Source organism: Chinchilla lanigera, unplaced genomic scaffold, assembly GCF_000276665.1.
Source record: "Chinchilla lanigera isolate Chin_1 unplaced genomic scaffold, ChiLan1.0 scaffold00091, whole genome shotgun sequence".
Classification (NCBI taxonomy): domain Eukaryota; kingdom Metazoa; phylum Chordata; class Mammalia; order Rodentia; family Chinchillidae; genus Chinchilla; species Chinchilla lanigera.
In genome coordinates this window covers 7,533,845-7,558,103 of record NW_004955492.1, presented here as the reverse complement: position 1 = coordinate 7,558,103, position 24,259 = coordinate 7,533,845, and the positions used below count along the sequence as shown (strand labels likewise).

At 52.2% G+C, this 24,259-nt stretch overlaps 2 protein-coding genes across 5 annotated transcripts in view; one reads left to right on the top strand and one right to left on the bottom strand.

Moving 5' to 3' along the window:
* Trim67 (tripartite motif containing 67) overlaps positions 1-19,612 on the top strand; it is a 39,766-nt gene extending 20,154 nt beyond the window's left edge. Inside the window, exons 2-11 of one of the 4 annotated variants that reach the window (XM_013504688.1) lie at positions 1,497-1,592; positions 4,146-4,268; positions 5,069-5,179; positions 6,200-6,353; positions 8,787-8,932; positions 10,160-10,298; positions 10,530-10,556; positions 10,850-11,153; positions 13,033-13,195; positions 14,123-19,612. In XM_013504688.1, coding sequence (XP_013360142.1) covers positions 1,497-1,592; positions 4,146-4,268; positions 5,069-5,179; positions 6,200-6,353; positions 8,787-8,932; positions 10,160-10,298; positions 10,530-10,556; positions 10,850-11,153; positions 13,033-13,195; positions 14,123-14,188 — 1,329 coding nt within the window. In that variant the 3' untranslated portion in view covers positions 14,189-19,612. Of the gene's footprint in view, positions 1-1,496; positions 1,593-4,145; positions 4,269-5,068; positions 5,180-6,199; positions 6,360-8,786; positions 8,933-10,159; positions 10,299-10,529; positions 10,557-10,849; positions 11,154-13,032; positions 13,196-14,122 lie in introns of all 4 variants that reach the window. The other 3 variants (XM_013504687.1, XM_005404981.2, XM_005404980.2) reach the window with 3 other exon arrangements.
* Positions 19,613-22,869: 3,257 nt separating this feature from the next.
* Positions 22,870-24,259, bottom strand: part of LOC102008952 (chromosome unknown open reading frame, human C1orf131) — a 15,435-nt gene continuing 14,045 nt past the window's right edge. The window contains exon 7 of the mRNA XM_005404977.2: positions 22,870-23,515. Coding sequence (XP_005405034.1) covers positions 23,377-23,515 — 139 coding nt within the window. The 3' untranslated portion in view covers positions 22,870-23,376. The remainder of the gene's footprint in view (positions 23,516-24,259) is intronic.

Genomic DNA, 24,259 nt, shown 5'->3' with positions numbered 1-24,259 from the left:
GAGGCACCTGGAGGGCCCTGGTAGAGGGGCCTAAGCCAGCTGAGGCGGGGGTAGAGCCCTGGAGTGAGAATCTCCGAAGAGTTGGGGTTCCTGGCTCTCTCAGCAGAAATAGCCCAATCCTGATCTTGCCTTGGCTGCAGCCTGTCCCTTCTCTTTCCACGTGTCGCCTATGCTTTCATGTCTGTCCAGGCTTCTCTGCCATATTTGTCAGGGATTCCAGTGGGGCCTATGTTTGCATAGCCCGGTGTGTCTTGAACTGCTCTAGAAGCTCTGGAGGGCAAGTTGGATCCTGATTCCTGGCTCACTGGGTTTATTAGTGGCATTGGCAGCCCTGGGTGGGGCTGGAGACAGTTTCCTCGAAAGGTCGGAGAATGCTGCTATCCAGGCCCCACTCTGAGAACCATGGTGTGGGCTGAAGGATCACAGTCATTAGCTCAGTCTTGGGGTAGTGACAGTGTGCTCTGTTCTCCAAAGCCCTCCAGGGCTGTCGTGGGGAGGAGGGACAGACGTAGACAAACCTTAGGTCAGGTGACAGTGAAGGTCGTGAAGATACATAGGGGTGAAGAAGGGCTGTTTTTCAGGATCTGAGACACTTTCAGAAAGGCAAGGGCATGGGAAGGGGAGATCCTGACCTTTCTGGTCTTGTTTTGCTACATCCTCAGCTTTTTAATTTGAAAAGTGAGACTCTTGTTAAAAATGAAGGTCATCAGCCTACCCCACAGGTGGGTTTGGAAGGCAAGTCTAATGTGCGTGTGCGTGTGCATGTGTGTCTGCATGTGCACATGTGCGTATGACTGTGGTTGTATAGAAGCAGGATGCTAAAGCCAAAAACCAGAGCTCAGCCTGCAGTGCCACCCTTGCTGCAGCAACTGATCCCCATATGTCTTATGTCATGAGCCCCCTCTGGGCTCCTCTGGCCACACTCCTCCCTCTCTGTGGGGTGAAGAGTTGGAGGGCTAAGGGACCATCCTTCAAGAGGACCCTATAGGAGTCCAGTCCATGCAGCCTCGTCCCCTTTGAGGCCCACAGGCTTCTTCCCATCCATTCTGCTGCACGTGCACCACAAGTCCGAAGGGGTGCATTGTGCAGACTGTGCGGAGACTGTGCGCAGCTGGGTGGAGCTGGGGGCACTGAGCTTGGCCGGGGCTCTCAGATATTCCTCAGCCCAGCTGATGGGGGATAAACCTGCCACAGGAAGAGCAGGGCCAGCCAGGCCAAGGGCTCTGCGAGCATCAGGGCTGGGCTTTGTGCTCCCTACCTCTTCAGAGCTTTGGGGTCACGTGGAAGAGTACAAGCCAATCCACACCCACCCAGCACCGCCAGGGAATAGGTATATGTTGTAGGCATCAGTCATGGTCCCATCATAGGTGAAGACTGTGAAGACAGCTCTCCCTTGGGACTAGCCCACCCTCTCGTGAACACAGGCTTTCCTGATAGAGTACAAGCGTGCGCCTTTCACATCCACTGCCTTCACCAACGTGAGATATCTTTTTCAGGCCCAACTCTCTCAGGCCTTAAATGGAGTTTCGGACAAGGCCAAAGAGGCGAAGGAGTTCCTGGTTCAGCTCAAGAACATCCTGCAGCAGATCCAGGTGAGAGTGTGATGGTACTGGGCGTGCTCTGTGTGCTCAGTCTGCAGAACACACTGGCACTCAGGACGGGAGCCTTGGGACAGGTGTTTCCAGCAGAGAACATTAGAAGGTTAGCGTGGCCTGTTGTGCACCTGTTGTGGAAGCCAGTTAGAAAAAGTCCTGCAACAGAGGGCCAGAGAGATGTGATCCATTGTCACATGGCCGTGCAGTCCTATGTGGTGATATCCATACAGGGTGCTTTTTAAACCCAAACACGCCAGTGTAAGCAATGCATCTAAACAAAAACACCTCATTTCCTAAACAAATGTGTTTGTGGAGTACCTATGCTCTGTACTGGACCGAGCCTAGCTAGGGCACAAAGACCTGCACAAGCAGTCTGGCTTCCGGGAGCCCTGTGTGGAGGGGAGAGAGTGCTCATGTGTGTGGACACACACAGGCTGTCCATATAGACCAGGAGCCTATTAACCCTCCATGTATCTGGCTGGGAAAAAGAGCCTTAGGGCCCGCAAATTCTTCATTAGCTCATAAAAACTGTGTTAGCCAGCTGTCCCTTACACCAACACAGTACCTGAGGTAACCAGCGTATAAGGATGAGAGCGTTACTTTGGCAGTTCCAGCCTGGGGCATCACAGTACACTGTGGTGGGAGCACAGGGCAGAGGAGGCGGCTCATCTCATGTGAACAAGAAACAGAGAGAAAGGGAGACGCTAGAGTTCCCATAACCCTTCAAGGACACAGTGCTGATGACATAATTTCCTCCCACTAGCGCTCACCTCCTGAAGCTCTCACTGCCTACTAGTAACACCAGTGGACAAAGCCTTCAACACATGACATTCAAGGTCCAAACTATAGACCAGGCATAGCAGTGCATGTCTGTAATCCCAGCTACACGGGAGGCTGAGGCAGGAGGATAGCAAGTTGGAGGCTAGCCTGAACAATTTAGCAAGACTTGTCTCAAAATAAATTTTTGAAAAAGGACTGGGGGTGTAGCTCTGTGGTATACTTGTCTAGTATGCATGAGGCCTTAGGTTTAGTTCTCAGTACTGAAGAAAAAAGAAAACAAAGAAACACCAAACTTCAGCAAAACCCACCCCCTAACAAGTTAAACTTAGACTTCAGCCATGAGCATTTTAAGTCCTGAGATTTCTGCTGCTTCACAAACATGAGATGCCCTAGTTTGCTTAGTCTGCACCACAAACTATCAGAGATGGGGCAACATAAAGAACAGAAATTTATTCTTTCAGTTGTGGGGGCTGAAAGTCCAAGGTCAAGGTGTGGGCAGGGTGGTTTCTCCCGAGGCCTCCCTCCTTGGTGGCAGATGGCATCTCTTCCCGCGCCCTCATGTACATCCCTTGTCCCATTTCTAAGAGCACTCGTCAGCCTGGATCTGGGCCCACCCTCATGGCCTCATTTTCACTTATGACCTGTTTAAAGACCTTCTTCAGTACAGCCACATTCTGAGGTCCTGGGATTGAGAATTCCACACTGGTCAGCCCATAGCCTGAGGTCTGCATCTATGATGATCTTGACCTGAAGGATTCTTTTTGAAAATCAAGAAAGAAAGACCTACTGCAAGAACATAATTTTTTGTTTGCTTATTCCTGAGTATAAAAAGCAAAAGTATGTATCATAGAAATTTTGGAAGCTGGGCATGGTGGCATATATCTGTAATCCCAGCACTTGGGAGGCTGAGGCAGAAAGATCACCATGAGTTTGAGGACAGCCTGGGCTCCATGGTGAGTTTGAACCCAGCCTGAATTACAGAGTGAGACCCTCTCTCAAAAAAAAAAAAAAAAAAAAAACAAGTTATAGAAAGTAGAAGAAAAGTAGACAAAACTAAGATAAAGTTCACTAACATCTTACCCATGTCACCATGTTGACACAAGTTGTTCTAATACTTTGGACCCAAATATATGCACATTGTCCATAGAATTATGCTGCACATAGCCACGCCCTCCTCTTCCTCTTCCTCCTCTTCCTCCTTCCTCCTCCTTCTCCTTCTTTTTCTTGGTTTTTTGAGACAGGGTCTCACTGTGTAGCCCAGGCTGACCTCCAACTCACAGTAATCCTCCTGCCTCGGCCTCCTGAGTGCTGGGGTTACAGGCATGCGCCACCATGCACGCCCAGTTCCTTCTTCTTTTTGCAGTACTGGGAATGGATCCCAGGGCCTCACACATGCAAGGCCAGTGCTCTACACCTGAGCCACTCTCCAGCCCTTTCTCCTTAGCACTCTGTCATGAGCACATCCTAACAATGGTCTGTGAGCAGGTGCATGTGATAGCAGAGGAGTTGGCTGTGTGCATGTGCTGGGACTCCTCCCAATTCCTGTTCATAAGTTCCCACACACCAGTGTCTGTATCTCTGAGCCAAGCACCCCCAAACACTCTCCTATAATGATATGCAGTGAATTAACTATTGTTATTCTCTTATTATTTTGTTATGAAATTTTGTTTACTGTTTCAGTAAAAAACGACAACAACAACAACAAAAGACTCTTCTGTCTTTAGTGCTCAGGATCTCAGTGCCTTCTTAACACTCTCTGCTTCCCCCAAGGAAAATGGCCTGGACTATGAGGCCTGCCTGGTGGCTCAGTGTGATGCCCTGGTGGAGGCGCTGACCCGGCAGAAGGCCAAGCTGCTCACCAAGGTGACGAAGGAGAGGGAGCACAAGCTGAAGGTAGGTGCCTGGGCGCTCTCTGCTGAGGGCTGGGCGAGTGCAGGGAGGCGGGCTGAGCTGGCCGGTCCCACTGCACCTAAGGCCAGCTGCCACCCCCGCTCTGTCTCCTGGCTTCTTGCCATATGGCAAGAAGCAAGTGGCTTTTTGCCATAGCCAAGTCAGAAGCCGCTCTCCCACCTTCCCTGGCTCTTGTGTCTGCCAGAAGGACCCTCTTGGACTCATCCTGCAGAGCAGGAGTGACCAGTGACCGGTGGCCAGTGGCAGTGACCAGGCCTAGCTCTGCTCAGGCCTGCAGCTCTGTCCAATCTTCACGTAATAACACATGGGCCATTTTCCACCAGGGGGCAGGGATCCATGCCTTCCCCCTCCCACAGGTCCCGGCTGGGGTGGCTGCTCATCCCTCTGAGCTGAGGAGGGGTTCTCACTGTCCCAGGTCACTGTCTCACTGTTGCAGAGACTTTTCCCAGCCGAATGTGTGCACAGGTGAAGCCGCTGAGCCAGAGGAGCCATCTGTGAGCCCCAGAAGGGCAGTGGGAGGGGAGGAGCTGGCCCCCAGGGTGGGAGTTTAGATGATGCCCTTTCTCTGCAACCCTGTCCAGAGTGCAGAAATTTGCAGTGCTGGGCAATGGGTCTGTTTACACCCCACTAAAGAGGACGCTCTGCTCATGAGTAGAGCAGGGAGTTGGGCAGGAAGTGGTCCAGACCATCATTGCCCCTCCCCATTGCTGCGCTAGCTGACTCTCCGGGGTGGCTGCTCTTCCCCTGGGCCATGGTCACCCAGAGGAGTCTCCCCTTTGCAGATGGTCTGGGACCAGATCAACCACTGCACACTGAAGCTGCGCCAGTCCACAGGCCTAATGGAGTACTGTCTGGAGGTGATCAAGGAGAACGACCCCTCGGGCTTCCTACAGGTGAGGCGCCGCGGGAGGCCACCAGCGGGCTTCTTCCAGCTCCTCCAACACCACTCCCCAAACCAGCCTACATTTGAGACAAGATCTTGGCTTGGCTTGGAGCTGAGTTATTCTCCTTTGCTTAGTGATTCCAGAAGCTCACTGGCTGCAATCCTAATTTTGTATCATCCATTAAGCAAAAAGGTGAAATGGCATCATCCGAGGGGCCGAATGCCATGCTTTCAGCATTTTCCTCACAAATGGAAAGGATAGTCTTGGCCAAATAGGCTGGACAGATTGCACAAGGAGAAGTGAGTTAGCAGAATCCACACAGCCTCTACCTCAGCATGCAGAGTCCTGCAGGCCCATAGTGGTGACCAGCCACCCACAGAGACCATGCAGTCTTCCAGGGGTCATTGCTCCAGCCTCAAGCTGACTCAGGGACACGAGCAGCTCAGGAAGAGGGCACTGATTCAGTCTCTGTTTGTGGGGAAAATGATGAACCCCTTGGTTATTCCCCAGGAAGGGAGCATGAGTATGACGAGCAGGACTTTCCCGCAAAGAGAGCAGAGCCATGGGTGGGATGCAGTTAGAGTTTGCCGCAGAAGCCACAAGAAGAGACATGAGGGGGAAGTGGGAGACGCTTTCTTCACACCCTGGGACAAATGACGAATATGTTTCACTTTGCAAACTACTAGATTTGGCAAAACATGTAGTGAAGGATGCTTTTGCATATATTTTTTTTTGAAAACATCGTTTACTTCACAAAAGGGTTCGCCCGAATTTCTTTAAATAGCCGGTGCTTCTTTACATTTTCCATGACCAGGCTTCTGAGCTATAATTGAAACAACGCACTGCATCTTTCTGCAGCTAGCTCCGGCCAGTCCCCTTCAGGCCAGGGTCCCTTCATCTCTGCCGTGGCTCAAGGCACAGCTCCTCTCGTCCCCAAGCCACAGGCACAGAGCTCCAGCCCTTCCTCCACACCTGTGTATAATTCTTCCTGCAATTCAGACCCTCAACCTTGTGCTTCCCCTTCCCAAGATCTCCGACGCGCTGATCAAGCGTGTGCAGGTGTCTCAGGAGCAGTGGGTCAAAGGTGCCCTGGAGCCGAAAGTGTCTGCAGAGTTTGACCTGACCTTGGACAGTGAGCCGCTGCTGCAGGCCATCCATCAGCTGGACTTCCTTCAGATGAAATGTAGGGGTGAGCCGCGGTTGGCCCCAGTTCAGTGGGTGCTTCTTCCCACAGAGGCATCCAGTCTGAGGGCAGCTTGGTGCTGGTGGGAGCCTGCGATGCCCAGGCCAGCAGAATGAGGGGTGGGGATGCCAAGTCACAGGCCTGGCTGTGGAGACTGGGGTCATCGCCCACAGCCAGAGCTGAGCTTCCTCCTTGTAAAGTGAGGACTGCTTGTCATTCAGAAACACAAGCTGGGTCTGGCGGCATGAATCTATAATCCCAATGCTCTGGGAGGCTGAGCCAGGAAATTTCCAAGTTTGAACCCACCCTGGGCTCAACATAGCAATGTAGAGAGTCCCTGTCTGAAAGTAAAACAGGGCGGGGGATGTAGTTTGGTGCAAAGGTCCTGGGTTCAACCCTAGTACCACAAAACAAAACAAACAAAAAATACAGTGTCCACCCAGGCCAGGCTGACCATGACAGGTCGTCTGAATGCAGGGATAAATAAGTCTGCAAGCCCTCATGGACTGAGCTTCTGGTCCAGATAAGGCCATAGATCATGAGCAACCAAGTCAGAATACAGTGTCAGATAGTGGTAGGTACTGTAAGTAAAGAGCAGAGTGAGGGGCAACAGTGGATGTTGGGGGTGTATTTTGAGGTGAGGAGGGGTAGGAGTAGGAAAAGAAGGAAGAGGGAGAGGGAGGAAGGAAATGAGAGGGAAGCAACCTAAGGGAAGAGCACCAGAAGAGGTAGAGGGATAGGAAGTGCCAGGGCTCTGAGGCGGGAACAAGGTTTCTGTACCCTAAAAAGAGCAAGACAGTCAGAAGTGAGAGCAGAACGAGCAGGTGGAGGACCGCAAGAGCCCAGTTCAGAGAGCCGAGGGGACACAGAGTGAAAGGTTAAGCGAAGGTTCTACAGTCTGGTCTGTTACAAAGTTAGCAAGTGATGGTCAGAACCAGAGTCCTGTCATCCGCGCTGCCTCTTAGAGCCATCAAGGGCATTCAGTAAGGAAAGCACAGCTCTTCTGTCTTCTGAAGACTGGAGGCTACGCCTGCAGATCCGCAAACCAGGACCTGATGGCAGAATGTGTGATATGGCCATTTTTAACTTCTTAGCAAAACAAGTCTCTTACACACTCCTGTCTCACTCCCCTGTTTCGTACTCTGTGAGGTTCAGAAGTGCTGCCTGCCCCAGGTGCAAATGAGACGCAATGTGGAGGAGCTGGAGTGGCCTGGGGGGTGCAGGAGCTGCATAGAGGGACGGTTACAGAAAGTGGCGGTGCCACGGGAGGAGGCTCAGGAACTTGGGTACTGTTCCTGCCTTGTGGATCAAGGGGTCCAGAGACGAGAGCAGAAGGGGATGGAAAGAGAACCAGAGGGCAGCAGTCTCACTGTGCTGAGAACATGCAAGTAGTCAGATTTCACCCAGCGGGGCTGTTGGCCAGCACCTGTAAGACAGTGACCTCATTCTTGAAACTAAATAGAAATGACAGTTTTTCCAGAGCCAATCTTGCCATTTTTCCTTTTAAAAAAGATCGGAGTGGACTGTATCAGTTTCAGAACTCGCTTGAGCCCAGTGAATAGAGCTAGAACATGCAGAGTCTCCCACTGTCAACTTAGGAGAGCTCAAGGCACACCTGACTCAAGCCCAGTTGCTTGGGTTGGCTGTTGGGTCCCCTAAGACTGCTTCCTTATCTAGATCTAGTCCCCTGACCTCTGAAAGCTTCCCCCAAAGATTTAAATGCATCAGTGCTTTTGTGTCAGTCAGTTCTACATCACTGTAACAAATTCCTGAGATAATCCTTGAAGAAAAAGGTTTATTTTGGCTCACAGTTCTGGAGGTTCCAGTCTATGGCTGGTTGGCCCATTGACTGGTGGTGAGGCAGCACATCATGGCCACAATACAATAGAGCAAGACCACTCTCTTCATGGCCAGGAAGCAGAAGAGAGGAAGAGTAGGGGTTGGGGTCCCACAACCCCCTTTGATGGCACGCCGACAATGACCTGATGTCCTCCCACTAGCCCCTATCCTTTAAAGTTGACACCACTCCCCATAATGTCACACTGGAGACAAATCCTAACCTTAACATAGGAGTCTTTGGGGGACAGTTATGATCCGTTGCACAGCACCCTGTTCCTGTCCCAAGCACAGCCTCAGATTGCCTTACTTGATCCCAGCCCCTCCAAGAGAGGGCAACAGGCACAGTGCGGACTCTGCTGTGTGCTCTGGCCCCTCAGTGGGTGGGTGGGAAAGAGGAGCACCTTCCTCGGGACACTGGCTCTGAGCGCCAGGCCACGGCCAGTCCCCAGGATACAGGACTTCCTCTAGGGCTCCCTGTGCTTCCCTGACCACTGGCAGTGGCTGTTGGTGGCCAGAGAGAGGGCTCAGCCATGTCATCTTCAGGGGCTTGTGGGAGCAGGACACTGTGAGCTGATCCCACGGTCCCTGTCCCAGTGCCACCCGCCCCCCTGCTGCAGCTGGAGAAGTGCTGCACCCGCAACAACAGTGTCACACTGGCCTGGAGGACGCCACCCTTCACCCCCAGCCCTGCCGATGGCTATGTCCTGGAGCTGGATGACGGCGATGGGGGGCAGTTCCGGGTGAGCCCCACGGGCCCTGGGGATTCTGATGCATGGTGGTTGGTGGGGGAGTGTGCTAGTCTGTGGGGCTTCTCTTAACCACAGTGCCACCTGAGCACGGGGCCAGGGCCACAAGGACCCAGGAGCACAGGCAGCTGCAATTTAGTGAGATCTTGTCTCAAAAAAGGGCTGAAGATGCAACTCGGTTTGAAGACCTTGGGTTTACTCCTTGGTACTGTATGCCAAAAAAATTTTATATATATTTATCACTTTTACAGTCCCTTGGGAATCACTTAATCATGTGTAGACGTGGCCACAGGGGAAATGAGGAGACACAGCTTGAGTCAGGGACAGCAGACCCTAGCTGGGTGCAGACTTTGGTCTCTCCTGTGGTGCAAGTGAAGCAAGAGGGGAAGGAACTCCTCCTCCAGAAACCAGAAAGAAGAGAGAAAGCCTGGAGGTACTAGGAGAAGCACCCACGGAGCTCAGAGACAGCCCCTCCTCCCTGAGTACAGGGCAAGGGCCAGGGCTCGTGGGCAGCAGGGTGCAGGGAAGGGAGAGGCTTTAATGCAGATAGCTGGATTTGGAAAGCGGCCCTAAGTAGAGCAGTGGGGATCTGGAATGAGCTTCCATCTTCTTAGGCCTCCTTGTGTGTGTCCCTGGGTTGCGTGGTGACTGGGATACCTAGTGCAATGAGAGGTGCACAGCGATGATTACCAATTAGCAATGGAGCAGCAAGTGAAGAGGGAGCCCTAAAGGGACAGGTGGTGGCTGCAGGCAAAATGAGCAGCACGCATGGCGAGTGCCGCACATGGCCATACATCCTGAGGGTTGGTAGGACAAGAAGCATTTGGAAGCCAAGGGGAAACAAATCCATAGAAAGGAAAAATTGGGATCCAGGGCAGGAATGCCTTACCCCCTGGGGACATCTGGAAAACAGCAGCTCCAGGAAGCCAAGGAACAGAAGATACAGCCTCAAGAGCAAGAAGGGATGTGGCAGTCCTGTCCCCCAGAGCCCCCAGTTCTGTCTCCCTAGGTCCCCTGCATCCCCCAGCCTCACAGGCAGAGGGGCCGCCCAGCCAGCAGTAGAGGCATCTGGCCTCTTGGACATGGCCTAGGCCCAGCCATGCTGGCTGCAGTCTCTCTTTTCTGTCAGTCCGGCTGGATGATGGAACTTTGAGTGTCAATTTGCTATGAGGGATTTTCCTGGAGCCCCAGGGGCCTAATGGGTAGCCTTGGCTCTTCCAGGAGGTGTACGTCGGCAAGGAAACCCTGTGCACCATAGACGGGCTGCACTTCAATAGCACCTACAATGCCAGGGTCAAGGCCTTCAACTCCTCAGGTGTCGGGCCGTACAGCAAGACAGTTGTCCTGCAGACGTCTGATGGTAAGCACCACCTCTCGCGGTGGGCACACAGACACATCCTCTCGTGCCTTGAGTGCTGTGGTCAGAATTTTAGAGAAAGGGCCTCATGTCCCATATCCTGGGGGGTGGGGAGCAGAAGGGGTAACCCCTTGCGGGCTGCAGAACAGAGAACTAAGTTTTGTGCCCTTGCCTGTGTCTCAGTCTCCCACCATGAGGTAGGCCATCGATGTCCCCTTCCTTCTCTCCTAACAGCGTGTGTGCTTGCAAGGATCCCCGAAGGCAAGACCCCACAACGCATCTGTACATTGGACTGAGAGGCCTGAACACCTGTGTTCCTTGGCATGGCTGGGTTCTGGGGATGGGAACATGGAGGAGCACAGAGCAAGGAATGTGTGCATGTGGGTGTGTGTGTGCATGTGTGTGGTGTGTACACTTCCCAGGCACAGGACCACTGGACACTGGGTGCCCACTTTCCAACGAAAACCAGTGAGTCTGGGCAGGTCTCAGCACGTCAGAAACTGCTGGGGAATTCCAGCGCCTGACCCTGATCCTCTTATGTCCTCCCTTCCCAGTGGCCTGGTTCACATTTGACCCCAATTCTGGGCACCGGGACATCATTTTATCCAATGACAACCAGACAGCCACCTGCAGCAGCTACGATGACCGGGTAGTGCTGGGCACAGCCGCGTTCTCCAAGGGTGTTCACTACTGGGAGCTGCACGTGGACCGGTATGACAACCACCCAGACCCCGCCTTTGGGGTGGCCAGGGCCAGCGTGGCCAAGGACATGATGTTGGGCAAGGATGACAAGGCCTGGGCCATGTACGTGGACAACAACCGCAGCTGGTTCATGCACTGCAACTCCCACACCAACAGGTACTGCCCTGCCCTGCCTGGCCCAATGTGTCCCTTCCATCTTCACCTCAAAGCCAGGCGTACAGGGGCCAGGTGGTGGTGTTTTAGGCGCTTTGGTCACCGGTTCTGGGAGGCTTTGACAGTGATCAGGGAAGTGATCGCTGTTCTGCAGTGCAAATGAGAGTGTGTGACAGTCTCTCGCACTCACTCGCACAGCAGGTCCGCAGTCTTGCAGCTGGCACAGGATGGGTACTGCTGGGTACTGAGCTCAGGGTTTTCTTTCTGGCTCTGCTCCCCTTTCCTTTATAACCGTCAAGCCACGCCCGAGTCACTTCAGGATGTGAGTGAGCACTGGCTCTCTGCAGGGAGCAGATGATGCCATTGCTGGCCGTTCACCTGGAGTGACCTCCACCACTGCCCTCAGCGGGGAGGGGTTTCAAGGCGTTGAGTTCACCGGGTGGGTCCTTGCGGTTCTCTGCTCCGGGTCTACCTGCTGCTCTTACCGACGGTCATGGGCTCCTTCCCCACAGCGGGAGAGAGCAGTTTCTCTCCCAGGGAGTCTTGGTCTGGCTGGACTGGTCTGGAGTCCCTGGGGACCTCACCTGCTGACTGCCTGTTTATGACTAATGCTCTTTCCCCTAGAGGCTTGAGGGCAGGCAGGCAGGCAGCTCTTTCTGCACTCTCTGTCTTGGCTGCATTTTCTTGCTGGCTGACTAGACAATGCAGGCTGAGTGGTCCTGCAGGTTGATCACTCCCTTCGCCCACAGCCCACAGAGGGGCGGAGTCCTGAGCTCCAAGCTTGGTGGAGTCAAAGCCTCACACTTTAGCACGGTTACTACCGCCACCCTGTGGTCAACCGCAGAAGAGCACCACCAACCCAGTTCGAGTCCCCTTTCTGACCATGGGTCCTGAGCCTTCTGCACCTTCCAGAAAACCTGCCCTCTCAAGTAACACACCCTCCAGGGCCACCCACAAGCCCTCTTCCAGGCTTCCTGTTGTAAGCCCTTCCACCGCTGACCTTCTCTCTGACCCAGCTACTCAGCTCAGTCCTAACAGGAAACATGGGCATAATTTTCTTTTCTTTTCTTTTCTTTTTTTCTTTTCTTTTCTTTTCTTTTCTTTTCTTTTCTTTTCTTTTCTTTTCTTTTCTTTTCTCTTCTCTTCTCTTCTCTTTTCTTTTCTGTGGTACTAGGAATCGAATTCAGGACCTTGCGCTTGCCAGGCAGGCGCCTGTGCAGCTGAGCTATATCCCTGGCCCCCAAGGGCATGCTTTTCTTAAGGGGTGAGTTGGCCCATGGGCAGGAGGCAGGTTCAGCCAGGCCCAGGTCATGCTCGGAGGGTGTTCTGCCCCAGCCACATGATACAGGCTTCTGGGACTCCATCCCTGAGGTGCTCAAGGCCCCACTGCTGGTCACCTGGGGATGGAGACTCGGACACAGGGCTTGATTTCCACCTCGTGCCCTTCTGCCTGCCATAGCTGTGTCCCCAGAATGGTATGTCCTGCAACCTTTGTGTCTGAATCTCAGTCCAGCTCAGCATCTGCACAGCTTAAAACTGAGAAGGAGACCAAGTTAGTTCTTTGCTTTGGCAGCAAAGGCAACTTCTATATCCATCCTGCCTGCACCCTAAATTCAGAGGGCCCCCCACTCTGTGATGTGCAGGTCTCCCACAGGGCTAGGAAGAGCTGAGCAGCCCGGTCCCCTAAGTTAAGGGTCTTCCTGTGTGGTCCAGTAATGGGTGTGCACCACCAGAATCTTGGAAAACCGCAGACCAAACCTTGCCCCGACCCAGGGGCTGTTTTTAGCAAGGGTATCCCCAACATCCTTCTAAGGATTCTCCGGAGTCATGGCCCGTATCCCAGGCTGAGTGTGGTGACGCGTCTCACTGGCTGTCTCACTAGGACGGAAGGGGGCGTGTGCAAGGGAGCCACTGTCGGAGTGCTGCTGGACCTGAATAAGCACACCCTGACCTTCTTCATCAATGGGCAGCAGCAGGGCCCCACAGCCTTCAGCCACGTGGATGGCGTCTTCATGCCGGCCCTCAGCCTCAACCGCAACGTGCAGGTACCTCATGCCTACTGCCCCGCGTGGTCTGGGTGCTCCCTGCTGCTAGCCATGGGCTGCTGCCCTCACTAGAGCAAGTCAGAGTCTCAAGAATCTGGTCACGGAGCCCATCAGACAGAGCAGAGAGCCAGGGTGGGGGCTCTCTGAGGGGATCAGTTCCCTCTTGTTCTCTTGACCAAGCGGGGCCAACTTTGGAGAAGGAGAGCTCAGTGCTGGGCCCAGGCAGGGTGTCCCAGCCAGAGACAAAATGAGGGTGGCGGGAGGATCACCCGCCAGAGGGTGGCGGGAGGAGAGAACCAAGGACGGCATCATATCCTCTAAAGCAGTCTTCCCTGGGAAGGGCTGGAGACCTGCCTTGGGCTGCTCACTGGGCCTGCATACTGATGCATCCACAGCAATCATTTCTTTCTAAAAAATATATTTTGTTAATGCCTATTAGTTTTACAAAATGTTGGGTTTCCATATATTTTCATACATGCACATAACATATTTTGATTATATCCATTCACCCTCCTACCCTTCCTCATACCTCCTTACTCTCCCTAATCCCTTCCTCTTGTGTAATAAACTTTGTTGCCATCTTTTTTTTTCTTTTTTTGAATTTTTGAGACAAGATATTACTACACAGTCCCTAGTCTCAAACTCAGTGATCCTCCTGCCTCATCCTCTCAAGTATTGAAATTAGGGAATGTGCCACCATAACTAGCTCATTTTTTTTAAGATTTCATATATTAGGGAAAATGTGATCTTGTCTTTCTGAGTCTGTTGTATTTTTCTTAACAAGATGATCTCCAGTTCCATTCATTTTCCTGCAAATGACAAGTACTTCTTGATCATTTACCAAGGATATTAGTCCCTAGTGTTAGCAGGCCATCCTCAGGAAAGGAGAGCAGACTACCGCCCCAGCTGTCTGGTCGTCTCTTCCAGGTCACCCTGCACACGGGATTGGAAGTGCCAACAAGCCTGGGGAGGCCAAAACTGACAGGCAACTAGCCTGGCAGCTCCCACTGTCCAGCTGGCCTGTGACTGGGGCCTCGCCAGAAGGAGCTGCAAGTCCTCGTGAAGCTCCAGTAACCCAAAGGGGCAGGTGGCAACAAGCAAGTCCTGGGCACAGCTCAGCAGCCACTGAACATCTGAGATGGTTTCCTCAGGACGCGCTGCAGGCCACACTGCAGCCATCACCCCAGTGGAGGACACAGGTGTGTGCTTCACCTTCTCCCACCCAAATGTTACGGACACTCACCACATGGGGCTCTCCCAGGGGATCGAGGCTTTCGGGTCACGTGTATGCTTCCTGCTGTCTGATTGCAACGCCGATCTTTTGTTGGAGGAGACAGGAAGGCCAGCTTCGAGGCTGGCACCCTGAGATGGAGCCAGGAGGCTGTGATGTCACCCCATCACTGAGTGCTACCCCTGTGGCAGGTTCTCGTCTCTGCTGGGAGAAGCCACCCTTCAGCATTCTGGCCCTGGGGCCTTCAGTACATGACATGCCACTTGCAGGCCTCATTCAGGGCTGATCAAAAGGGACATTAATCACTAATGCTTGAGTTTTGCCTCTCTCTACTGAGAACATTTTAAAGGGCTTCCTTAGGGTCTTATCAATCCACCAGTTGTATACTGTTTTTCTTTCTGTCTCTGTCTCTGTCTCTGTCTCTCTCTCTCTCTCACACACACACACATACACACACTCATGGGTTTGTCCAACAGTCAACTACATGTCATTCCCTGAGTTCTTAGTTCTTAGCCATAGATGGAAATACTGGGACTTTAAAGCCTGTGATATGTCTTCACCTGGAGGCGACTGTTGTGGAATTTGCTGCCCCAGAAGCTAACTGGAAGTGTGTCCGGGCTGTTCTTCCGGGCTGGACCACCCACACACTTAGAAGCACAGGGGCTGGTGACCTGGGAAGGCCTCTCATGTCAGTCCACCCTTTGTTTTGCAACTCCCCGTCACACTGCTGTCAGGAAAGCATTATACACACAAGAAGTGCCCCAATGGCAAGAGGGTGGCTCTGCTGTGACAGGGTGAGCAGGACCTGTGAGGAGGACAGGAACTTCACGGCAACGGCCTGCGCCTGTTCTCCTCCGGCCCAAGCCCAGCGCACTGTGTCCCATGGGCCAGGGGGCTCTGGTGTGAGTCCTCGTCCTCCTCCTGGGAACAAGACCAGGAAGAAGACAGGAAGGCCTTCCATTCCACATTGTCCTTCCACTTCTAGGACCTGACCCCTGTCTCCTCCCTTGTTCCCTGTGTTCTGCTCCTCTAGCTCCACCTGGAAGTCACCTTGCTCCCTCCTTTTTAAGACTCTTTTATCAGTTATTTGATTTTGATGTTGAGGACTGGCTTGTCCACTTGCTGGGGTGGATTTTTGTAAGACTGGCACCAACTGTGCTTCCTCAGCTGCTTTCTAATGCAGATCCCGACTGTTTCCGAGGATCCGCTGCCAGGCTGTGCAGGGCCAACCATCCTACCTCGGACCTCACTCATGGCCCGCCATTTCCTCAGATGAGCCCAGTTGGATCAGCGCCCAGTGTTACCAGGAGCAACTTGGTGCTGTATTCTGGCCTCCCTGCTGGGCTCCGGAGCCATCTGCTCTATCGGGGTCCAGGGCTTGAATCTCCACTCTCCTTTCCTACCTGGTGGTTTCTGGCTGTTTACTCTATCCCAGAGCCCTGTCAAGAGCTGTCTGTACAGGACCTGGCCTGCTGTCCTCAGCTGCTCAGCTGCTGCCCTCATGCACTCTCCTATAGCCTCAGCTACAGTCCCAGCTCCGGGACCCCGGCTCCCCATGGGGCAGATGCCCAGAGCCTGAAGAACGCAGAGAAGCTACAGCCTTCTTGGGCCAGGGAAGCCATGGTGAGGTCCACAGGCCCAGATGCGGTGGCTTTGGGGGCATCTTGCTGTCTTGGAGAAGACTGGCTACGCCCCGGGCATGGAGGCAGGGCTGGCAAGGCTATGAAGTCAGGGAGAGTCCTCACAGTCAGCAGAGGGTCACAAGGACACCTCAAATCACCCATTTTGGAGCAGGCACAGTTCAGGGACAGCTGGGGGAGACAGCAGCCGGATCAGAGGAGACACAGACACACAGATGGGAATGCCCACAATTTTAGGTGGGTTTTTTTGTTTTGTTTTTGTTTTTTTAAAGCAGTGCTGGAGATCAAACCCAGGGCCTCACACACACTAAGGCAAGCACTCACCATTGAGCCATACCCTAGCCCTCCAGGTGGCCTCTTTAAGAACAAAGTTGCCTGATATCCTAAGAGGCAGCCAGGACATTGGGGGAAGAACAGCCAGGACATCTGCCTGCATTGGGGTGGGGGCATCCCCCTTTTCTTACCTGCACCAGAGCCCAGAAGCAATAAGGCTGAGGCCAGGGCAGTGCTGCGCAGGCCTTCCAAACCACCCCAGACAAAGCTCCTCTCAGGGCAGGTCGGCCACACATTTGTGTGTTTGAGGGATCTGAAGCAAAGATGGAACTTAGCAACTCTTTAAGGCTGAAGCTGTAGAACAGACAGGTCATGGGATTCTCATCACCCAAATTCCCTACCACTCTGCAGTGTGGCCAGATGTCTGTACACAAATGGGATCAGGATGATGCTTTGGCTGGGCTGGCTGAAGAACACCTTGGTGTAAATCTGTCTAGCAGTTTCCATGAGAAAGGAACTCAAAGTAGCTTAAGATATGGAGTTCCACTGTGATGCAGTTGATGCCTCTGTACATAGCCCCGCAGTTCCTTCTTCGCTAGGGAGCCACTTTGGTCAAAGCGTGCTCAAGCTCATCTCTTAGAAGTACTCACTAGAATCTTCCCTCACTCTCAGCATTCAGCTCCTGCTCCAGGATGGGAGGCCAGTGCCCACAGCTGGCTTTCTTTCCTTCTCTATCCTCCTTGGGAAGTAATAATCCCAGTTTTAGTGAACATGGGTTCCTGGCCTATGCACTGTGACCCAGGCTGACTGTTAGCCTCTGTGCGCTCTGTGGCTGCAACACCACCCTTATGCCCTGTGGCCCGCAGGGTAGGGGGGCCCACTTCTCAGAGCAAGCCTATGTGACACCATGGTGCTCCCCAAGAGACAGGGAGGAAGCCTTCCTCTCTGAGCCCCTTCTCTGCTCACAGTGCCCCTGCCCTGCTAGAGTACCCTCAGGCAGAATCAGATGTAGCATTGACGTGCAGTCTCTCGGGGATTCCTGCATCACTCCAGGGAAAGGCTGTCTTCCTGCAAAGGCTTGTTTCCATGCTAGTGGCAGGTAGTTGCCCCAGTCCCACTGCCACCTGTGGCCGAGAGGGTGGATGAACTCTTTGGGACCTCAACATGGGAATGCTGCAGAACACTGTAACAAGGCTGTGGGTGAAGCCAGAGTTTCTCACCTTTACGGACACTTTGGGGCAATCTCCAGTCAGTTGTGACATTCACAAGTATCTAGAAAGGCTGCCAGATATCCCTGGGACTTGCCCCTACTCAGTACCACCCGGTCAGCTATTGGTCTGCCGTGTGTCAATGTTCAGAGTGGTGGTGGCATCCACTTCCCCACTGCACTGGACCCTGTATTACAAAGCTGCCACCCCTCAAGTCAGTCCAAGACCAGAATTTTCCACAAGCCTTCAGGGGGCCCTTCAGGTGGGGGAAGGGGTGAGCCACAAGCAGATGCCACGCTGCCAGGTCTCACATCTCTGCTCCTGGTCCACGCTCGGCACCACCCTCCTTCCCTAGAGAGGAAAACCTCCTTCCATTTGTTTTTCTTGGCCACTAGAAGCAACAGGGACTTAAGAGTTTGTGACCTTCAGCAGGTTAGATATCTAATCAGATATCTCTAGCAGATCTTCAAAGTCTGTGCTAATCCTGGGAAAGCTCAGGACTTTTTGAAGTGGTCCCATAGCTGTTGTCACCGACCATCTTCCTCAGCAGCTCTTCCTCGAAGGAATCCCGGCAGCTTAGGGAAGCAGGCTGCAGAAAGATGCAGGTGGGCTTGCTGCAGGACGCGCTGAGCAGACACCAAGCGCGGCCCTCAGATGCTTGCCTCTCCCACCTGGCTTTGACACTGGTTCGTGGGCCTGGGTGGGGGCAAATCTCTGAATCTTTCTGTGCCTCAGTATCCCTGCCTGTAAATGGTACTAGTCACAATAACCTACCTCCTCTTCTGTCTTGCGAGGATTATGGAATAGCACTTTTTAAAGAAAAAAAAACCTTGCAGTCTCTCAAGTCTAGGCCAATGACTCACATTTGACAGATCATTGCTGTGCAGGGATTTTCCAGAGTCCTCTGACCACAATGTCTTCCACCTAAGCCTCCTTGTGACCAGGACAAGTATGGATTACTCAGCTGTCTGGCTGGAGGAGATAGAAGAGGCATTTAAAGGTGTCATATGACCATAGACAGTAACACCCCAAGTGCTCCACTGCCAGGGAGGTCTGGTGCTCCGTTCAAGTGCAGGGAAGAAGCTTCCTGTCAGTAATCTCGTGGCTTCAAGCAGAAGCCCCCACCAAGCCAAGGAGACATTAACCTGGCATTCTACCTCCTTGGTCACTAAGTCCTGGTGTCCAAGGGTTCCCTCACCCACAAGTTCTCTGCAGAGCGCTGATGACTGCCGCGACTTCGCTTTCTGACCTATTAGGGGAGAAGACTCAAGGACGATATTAACTTCAATTGGACGGAGTTGCGAGTTGACTCAATGCTGTTCCCTCAAGGGGCACAGCTCATGGTAGCCACAGCCTCCAAACTAGTCCTAGGAAAGGCCCTCGGGCTTGTGGGCCAGTAAAGTGGGCACTGGGCACCAGAGCACGTCCCCCGGGCGAGGCTTCAGGGCCAGAAAGGGGCTGCTGGTGGCTGTGAAAGCAGGACTTGGGGGTGCGCGCTCCAGGAGACAGGCTTGGGACAGCCATTCCAATCCCTCCCGCTGGAGACTGGACTTCTTGAGCCCCGCAGGGTCTCAGCACTGGCAGGGGGAAGTGGGCAAAGCAGAAATGTAAATGCATGATGTAGAATTGCTGCCTTCGCACTACGCTGTTGTATTAAGCATGAGAGGTGTTTGTTTAACGTTGGCAAAGGAATTTAACACGAAAAAAGCTGTGTCTTTGTTTTGGCTGTCGACAGACCTTCCATTTTCCTGCCTTTCTTTGTCCCCTTTTCCCATACCCCTCATCATTTCACTTTGTCCCTAGTAGTTAGTATTTGGTGACAGATCTTGGTCCTGGGGCTGTTTATGTTCCACGGAAAACACAGAGGGGTGGGCAGTGGTAAGGAAAGTAATTTTTTCTAATTTTTGTATTGGTATCCACAAGCGTTTGTATTTTTTTAATTGCAAACACTGTGTGTTGTGGTCTTTGGCAGTTGGTTGCATTTTCTGTATGACCTTTTGAAAAACTTGAGTTTTACCACAGTCTTAAGCAGATTTGAAATAAATTCTTTTGACACTGCCAGCAACTGGAAGACAGGAGTTGTCTGTGACGGTAGTTCAGAGGCACTGTGCCTTTCTGCTGGACAAACAGAGGCAGGCTGGCCTCTCACCCAGGAGGGCCACTAGACGGGTGCTGTGGGTAGCGGGCCAGCGTGGTTCTGCACTGCGGGCCCCGGAAATCTTGAGGTGGTGATACATATGGCTTTAACTTGTAAGGCACTACTTTCAACAGTGGGGAGGGCATGGAACTCATTTCGACAGAAGGTAACGAAGCTGGAGATGTGGAACAGTCAACACATAGTTGAGGCCAATCCACGTGTGAAAAATTTATGCTCCGAGCCAAAACAGCTGTGGGGAAACACCGTAAGTTAAAAGCATCCAAGAGACTCACTGGCCCTTCGGCCACATGGACTGAAACCAGATGTGTCCAACCTGGAAACTTTGTCCCTCACTGGCTCCCCACATCATGGTCCTCATAAACAGCCGACACCCACCCACAGCCCCAGTCCATCTACCCAATGATCACTAGGTGGGCTTAGCTACAGAAGCTGCAGGTCAGGACTCCAGGCAAGCAGGCTGAGACTAGAGTGTGGGTGTTTCTTAGGGGTGCTCTTGGGATCAGCACCCACGGGAGTCAAGAGGAGGAGGAGGGATGGGACGGGGAGGGGGGGAAACATTAAGACCCAGTGAAGTCACGGTTCCCCTGAGCTGGGGCGAGAGGACTGAGCTTTGAGCTCTTTCATCGATTACACACCAGGAAGGGGACAGAACAATCCCTGAAGAGGCTAACAGCTGAGGGCCTTTCTCCCCGGGACACACTGCTCCTGGACACACACATTCTTCCACACACACCTTCTCTGTCACCCAGGTGAGCACCTGCTGGATCCCCAGGTGCCTGCGGCTGACACATCTTCTCCCACTGTCCTCTGCTCACTACTGGGCCTCTGTGGCCAGCACAGCACAGACGCAGATGAGTAAACCAGTGAGTTAGTTCACCCTTCAAAACCCAGCCCAAGTTCTGTTTCCGGGAAATCTCCCCAGATCTGCTGAGATGAGCTGTGTCTTTCAGGGCTGTTGATGGCCCTTTTGTACATGGCTCGGTGGCGGGGGACACCCTGCTTTCATAAGCCTTAGTGCGACCTCTGGGTTGTAACTGTGTCAGGAAAGGCAGGGTAAAAAATATTCACCACGTACCTGAGCACTCATTCTAGTCTGTCCCCAAAGGGTAGGTAAGTGTAGGGTACACAGAAAGAAAGGCTGAGTTTCTTCCTGGAGGAAGTCGGCCACACCAAGAAGGTGGTGCAAGTGCAGTATGGGGCAGCCAGGACAGCAGTGGGTCACAAGTAGGGGGTGCTGCGAACTCCAAACAGGTGGCATCGTGGGTGAGGAGTTTGCAATTTGCCCTTCATGGAAGCACACGCTTCCTTGCACCATCAGTCCAGTGAGGCAATCAGTGACAGAGGCGACAGCTCCTGGAGTTACATAATCGTGTTTTGCTCCACTAGCTAGCTACCTACGGAGTTGGCCACACAGCCATTTCCTGGCCTGTTCACTGTGTCCTAAGGCCACAGTTCTGGAGGCCTTTGGTCTAGCCCTCCGCGCCTCCAGCCCTGGCCAGCCATCTCACCTGCCCCACATATCCTATGGAGCTATGTGGGTTGGATGGTGCAGTGTGTGAAGGGCCGAAAGCAAGTACTGCCAAGGGCAGATGGCAACACACAAATGGTCAGAGTGCATCTGCCCCGGGGACTGAGGCCCTGGTCCCCGGCCTTCGTGCTGATGGCCACATCTCGGCAGTAACCCCATCTTCCTCCTAATGACTTTTTAACAATCACTTCTCTCAGCTCCTGACCTTACTGGAGGAAAACTCACCAACAGAAAATAAAGAGCACTGGCTTAAGCTTGACCTTTAGTTCTTAAAGTACAGGTTTCTTGTGTTTATTATTTTTGTCTCTAATCCTCTAAGTGCTTGTGGAATACCCAGTTTTTAGAAAACTGCTTTTTAAATATTTACACAATAAAAAGTAGAAATAAGTGCGGTAGTTTGTAACTGGAATTTAGGTGGTTTTCCAAAATGGACTGGGCTGGGGCTCTAGTCCAGTCTGGCCACGTACTGTTGTCCAAGCCGTCAAAGCTCCCTGGAGAGAGGTAGGGCAGGGCTGAGCAAGGTGAGGCCTTCTCCAGCCCCAGCCCCTCTGCCGGCAAGACAGGGTTCAGTCATCTAGTCCTTCCTCAGACAGGTCCTTTCTAGTTCCCAAGATTTTTTTCCTATCATTTTCTGTCATGTTTAAGATCTTCTATACTTTTTTTTGAGGTAAGGACTCACTATGTCCAGCCTGGCTTTAAACCTGCTATATAGCCCATGCTGGCCTTGAACTCATAGATTCCCGTGTCTCAGCCTCCTGAGTGCTGTGACTACAGATGTACAGTACCACATCATAGTTTATACATTTTAAAAACATTATTCTTTTTTTAACACACAGAGCGGGGAGGAACGTAAGTCTCGTTCCTGGCCTGACACATACAGAAAGCCAAGTGTTCACTCCACGGCCAAATGCAGCCCTGGAACAGCTTTGCAGGAGAGAAGGCCACAGGGCAGGTCTGCACTGACGACAGGAGGCCAACCGTGCAGGAACACTGGCAGCACTCCCAGCCCACACAGGCCCTAAGCAATGTGGGTCAGGGAAAGAAGGGTGTGGAGTAGGGAGAAGCAGCTCACATCCTGGCAAGTCACTTCCCGTACTTAAGGCTACTTAAGTCCTTCTCTTCGCATGTCTACTCTGTAGAGGGGCCCTGGGGAGCTAAGGGTACCTGACTACGTGGGCACTCTGCACGTGCAACGCTTACGACAACTGAGTCAGCAAAGGCTAGGAAAGAAATACATTATTTTTATACAGTGCCAAAATATATTCCCTAGTGAACACTGCCTTTCATAGTAATCCTGGAAATCAAAATCCCCCTTCCAATTCTGCTGGCACTATTTAATTTTGTGAGTTTCTCGATCGGCAATGTGTTCAGAGCCAACTCAAAGTCACATAACACAGTCTGTCATTTACAACTCCTTGGATCTTTTTTGACAAAAACTTGTTTGCTAGGCTGGGATCTGACACACAGCAATAAAATAAAGTCGAGCCGGGCACTGTGGTATATGTCAGCAATCCCAGCTACTCAGAAGGCAAGAGGATTGTAGGTCTGTAGTCACCCTGGGCAATTTAGTAGACCTTATCTCAAGTTAAAAACAAGAAGGACTGGGAATATACCTTAGTATGAGAGCAGCCATATATACTATAAAAGCTGTATTTATTTATACAAATTCAGAAAAAGTACATTTTACACAAATAGGCTGAAAATTAAAACTCCTTTTGCAAACAAATCACATTCTTAGTTCCTTCATGATTCAATAATATCATTACAAATATTAAAAGGCAACATAATGTTAATTACTAGCATTTATAAGACAGTGAAAGTATGAAAAATGGTATTACAAGCGAACTTGCCTGGCACCAGTATACAAGAATTGGAAGTGAGGCCTGCTCACTCGGCCCTGCAGCTCTGTGACTGATACATCAGAACCTACAAAGGCTCTACTCGGGCTTCCCCAAACGAAGAGGCAGTGTGTAGCACGTGAGAGTCTGGAAGTCTGGCCAGGTCCAGGGTCATATGGTCACTTGTTCTCATTCTTTTTTTTTGGTACCGGGAATCAAACTCAGGCCCTTGCGCTTGCCAGGCAGGCGCTTGTGCCGCTGAGCTGTCTCCCCAGCTCTCATTCTTCTTTATCTGATAAAGTGCTTTATTTAGACACTCTGGAAGAATTTATTTTTTTGATATCAAATGGACTCAGAATCAATGTTCCATTTTTGAATTTTCCAACCTGTCCAACCTGTCCACTTGATAAAATACTGGGAGCCGTCTTCTTCTTTTTGGATTTCCTACATTCAAGGTGAGAAAAAAGAACCATGTAGTTAGGCATAAGAAGCACTGCAGGCCACTGCAGGCTGCCTGTAACCTGTCCCTTTCCACGCACAGCCAGCCCAGGCCCATGGCCTTCCTGCCTCAGGCCGCTGCAGGGAGGAATGATTTTCCAGGCTGTCCCTTCTCTCTACACAGTTCTCGACCTGGATGTCACCTCCCTCTCCACCAGTGCTCTCCTCTCACAAGATGCTATTCCATCCTCTTCACAGGATTTGCCAGCATCTAAGGTCACTATGCTGATCAGTCTGCTGCTTTCCCAAAGCTAGCCTGGGAGGACAGGGGTCCCCTCAGTGTGACTTCAGCTGTATCATCCATGCATCCAGCACACCATAGGCACTCAACAGACAGACACCTGTCACTGTGGCCAGAACAAATGATTACTTTTTGGCATGGACAAGTGCACAAGGAGTCCAAGGAAAGGGCCAAGACAGAGAGTCCATTCTGAAGCAGGAACTGGAAAAGAGGAGGCACCTGAATGGAAGCTAAGAAACAGGCATGAGGCAACAGTCAGTGCTCTTTACTGAATCTCATGACACTCAGCCCTCCCCAGAAAGGCAAAGAAGAGCTGGGGATATAGCTCAGCGGCACAAGAGCAAGGTCCTGAGTTCAATTCTTGGTAGCACCCCCCTCAAAAAAAAGAAGGGCAAAGAAGATAACACAGAGTGGCTATGTGGTACACCAACGACATCACGCTCAGCTTC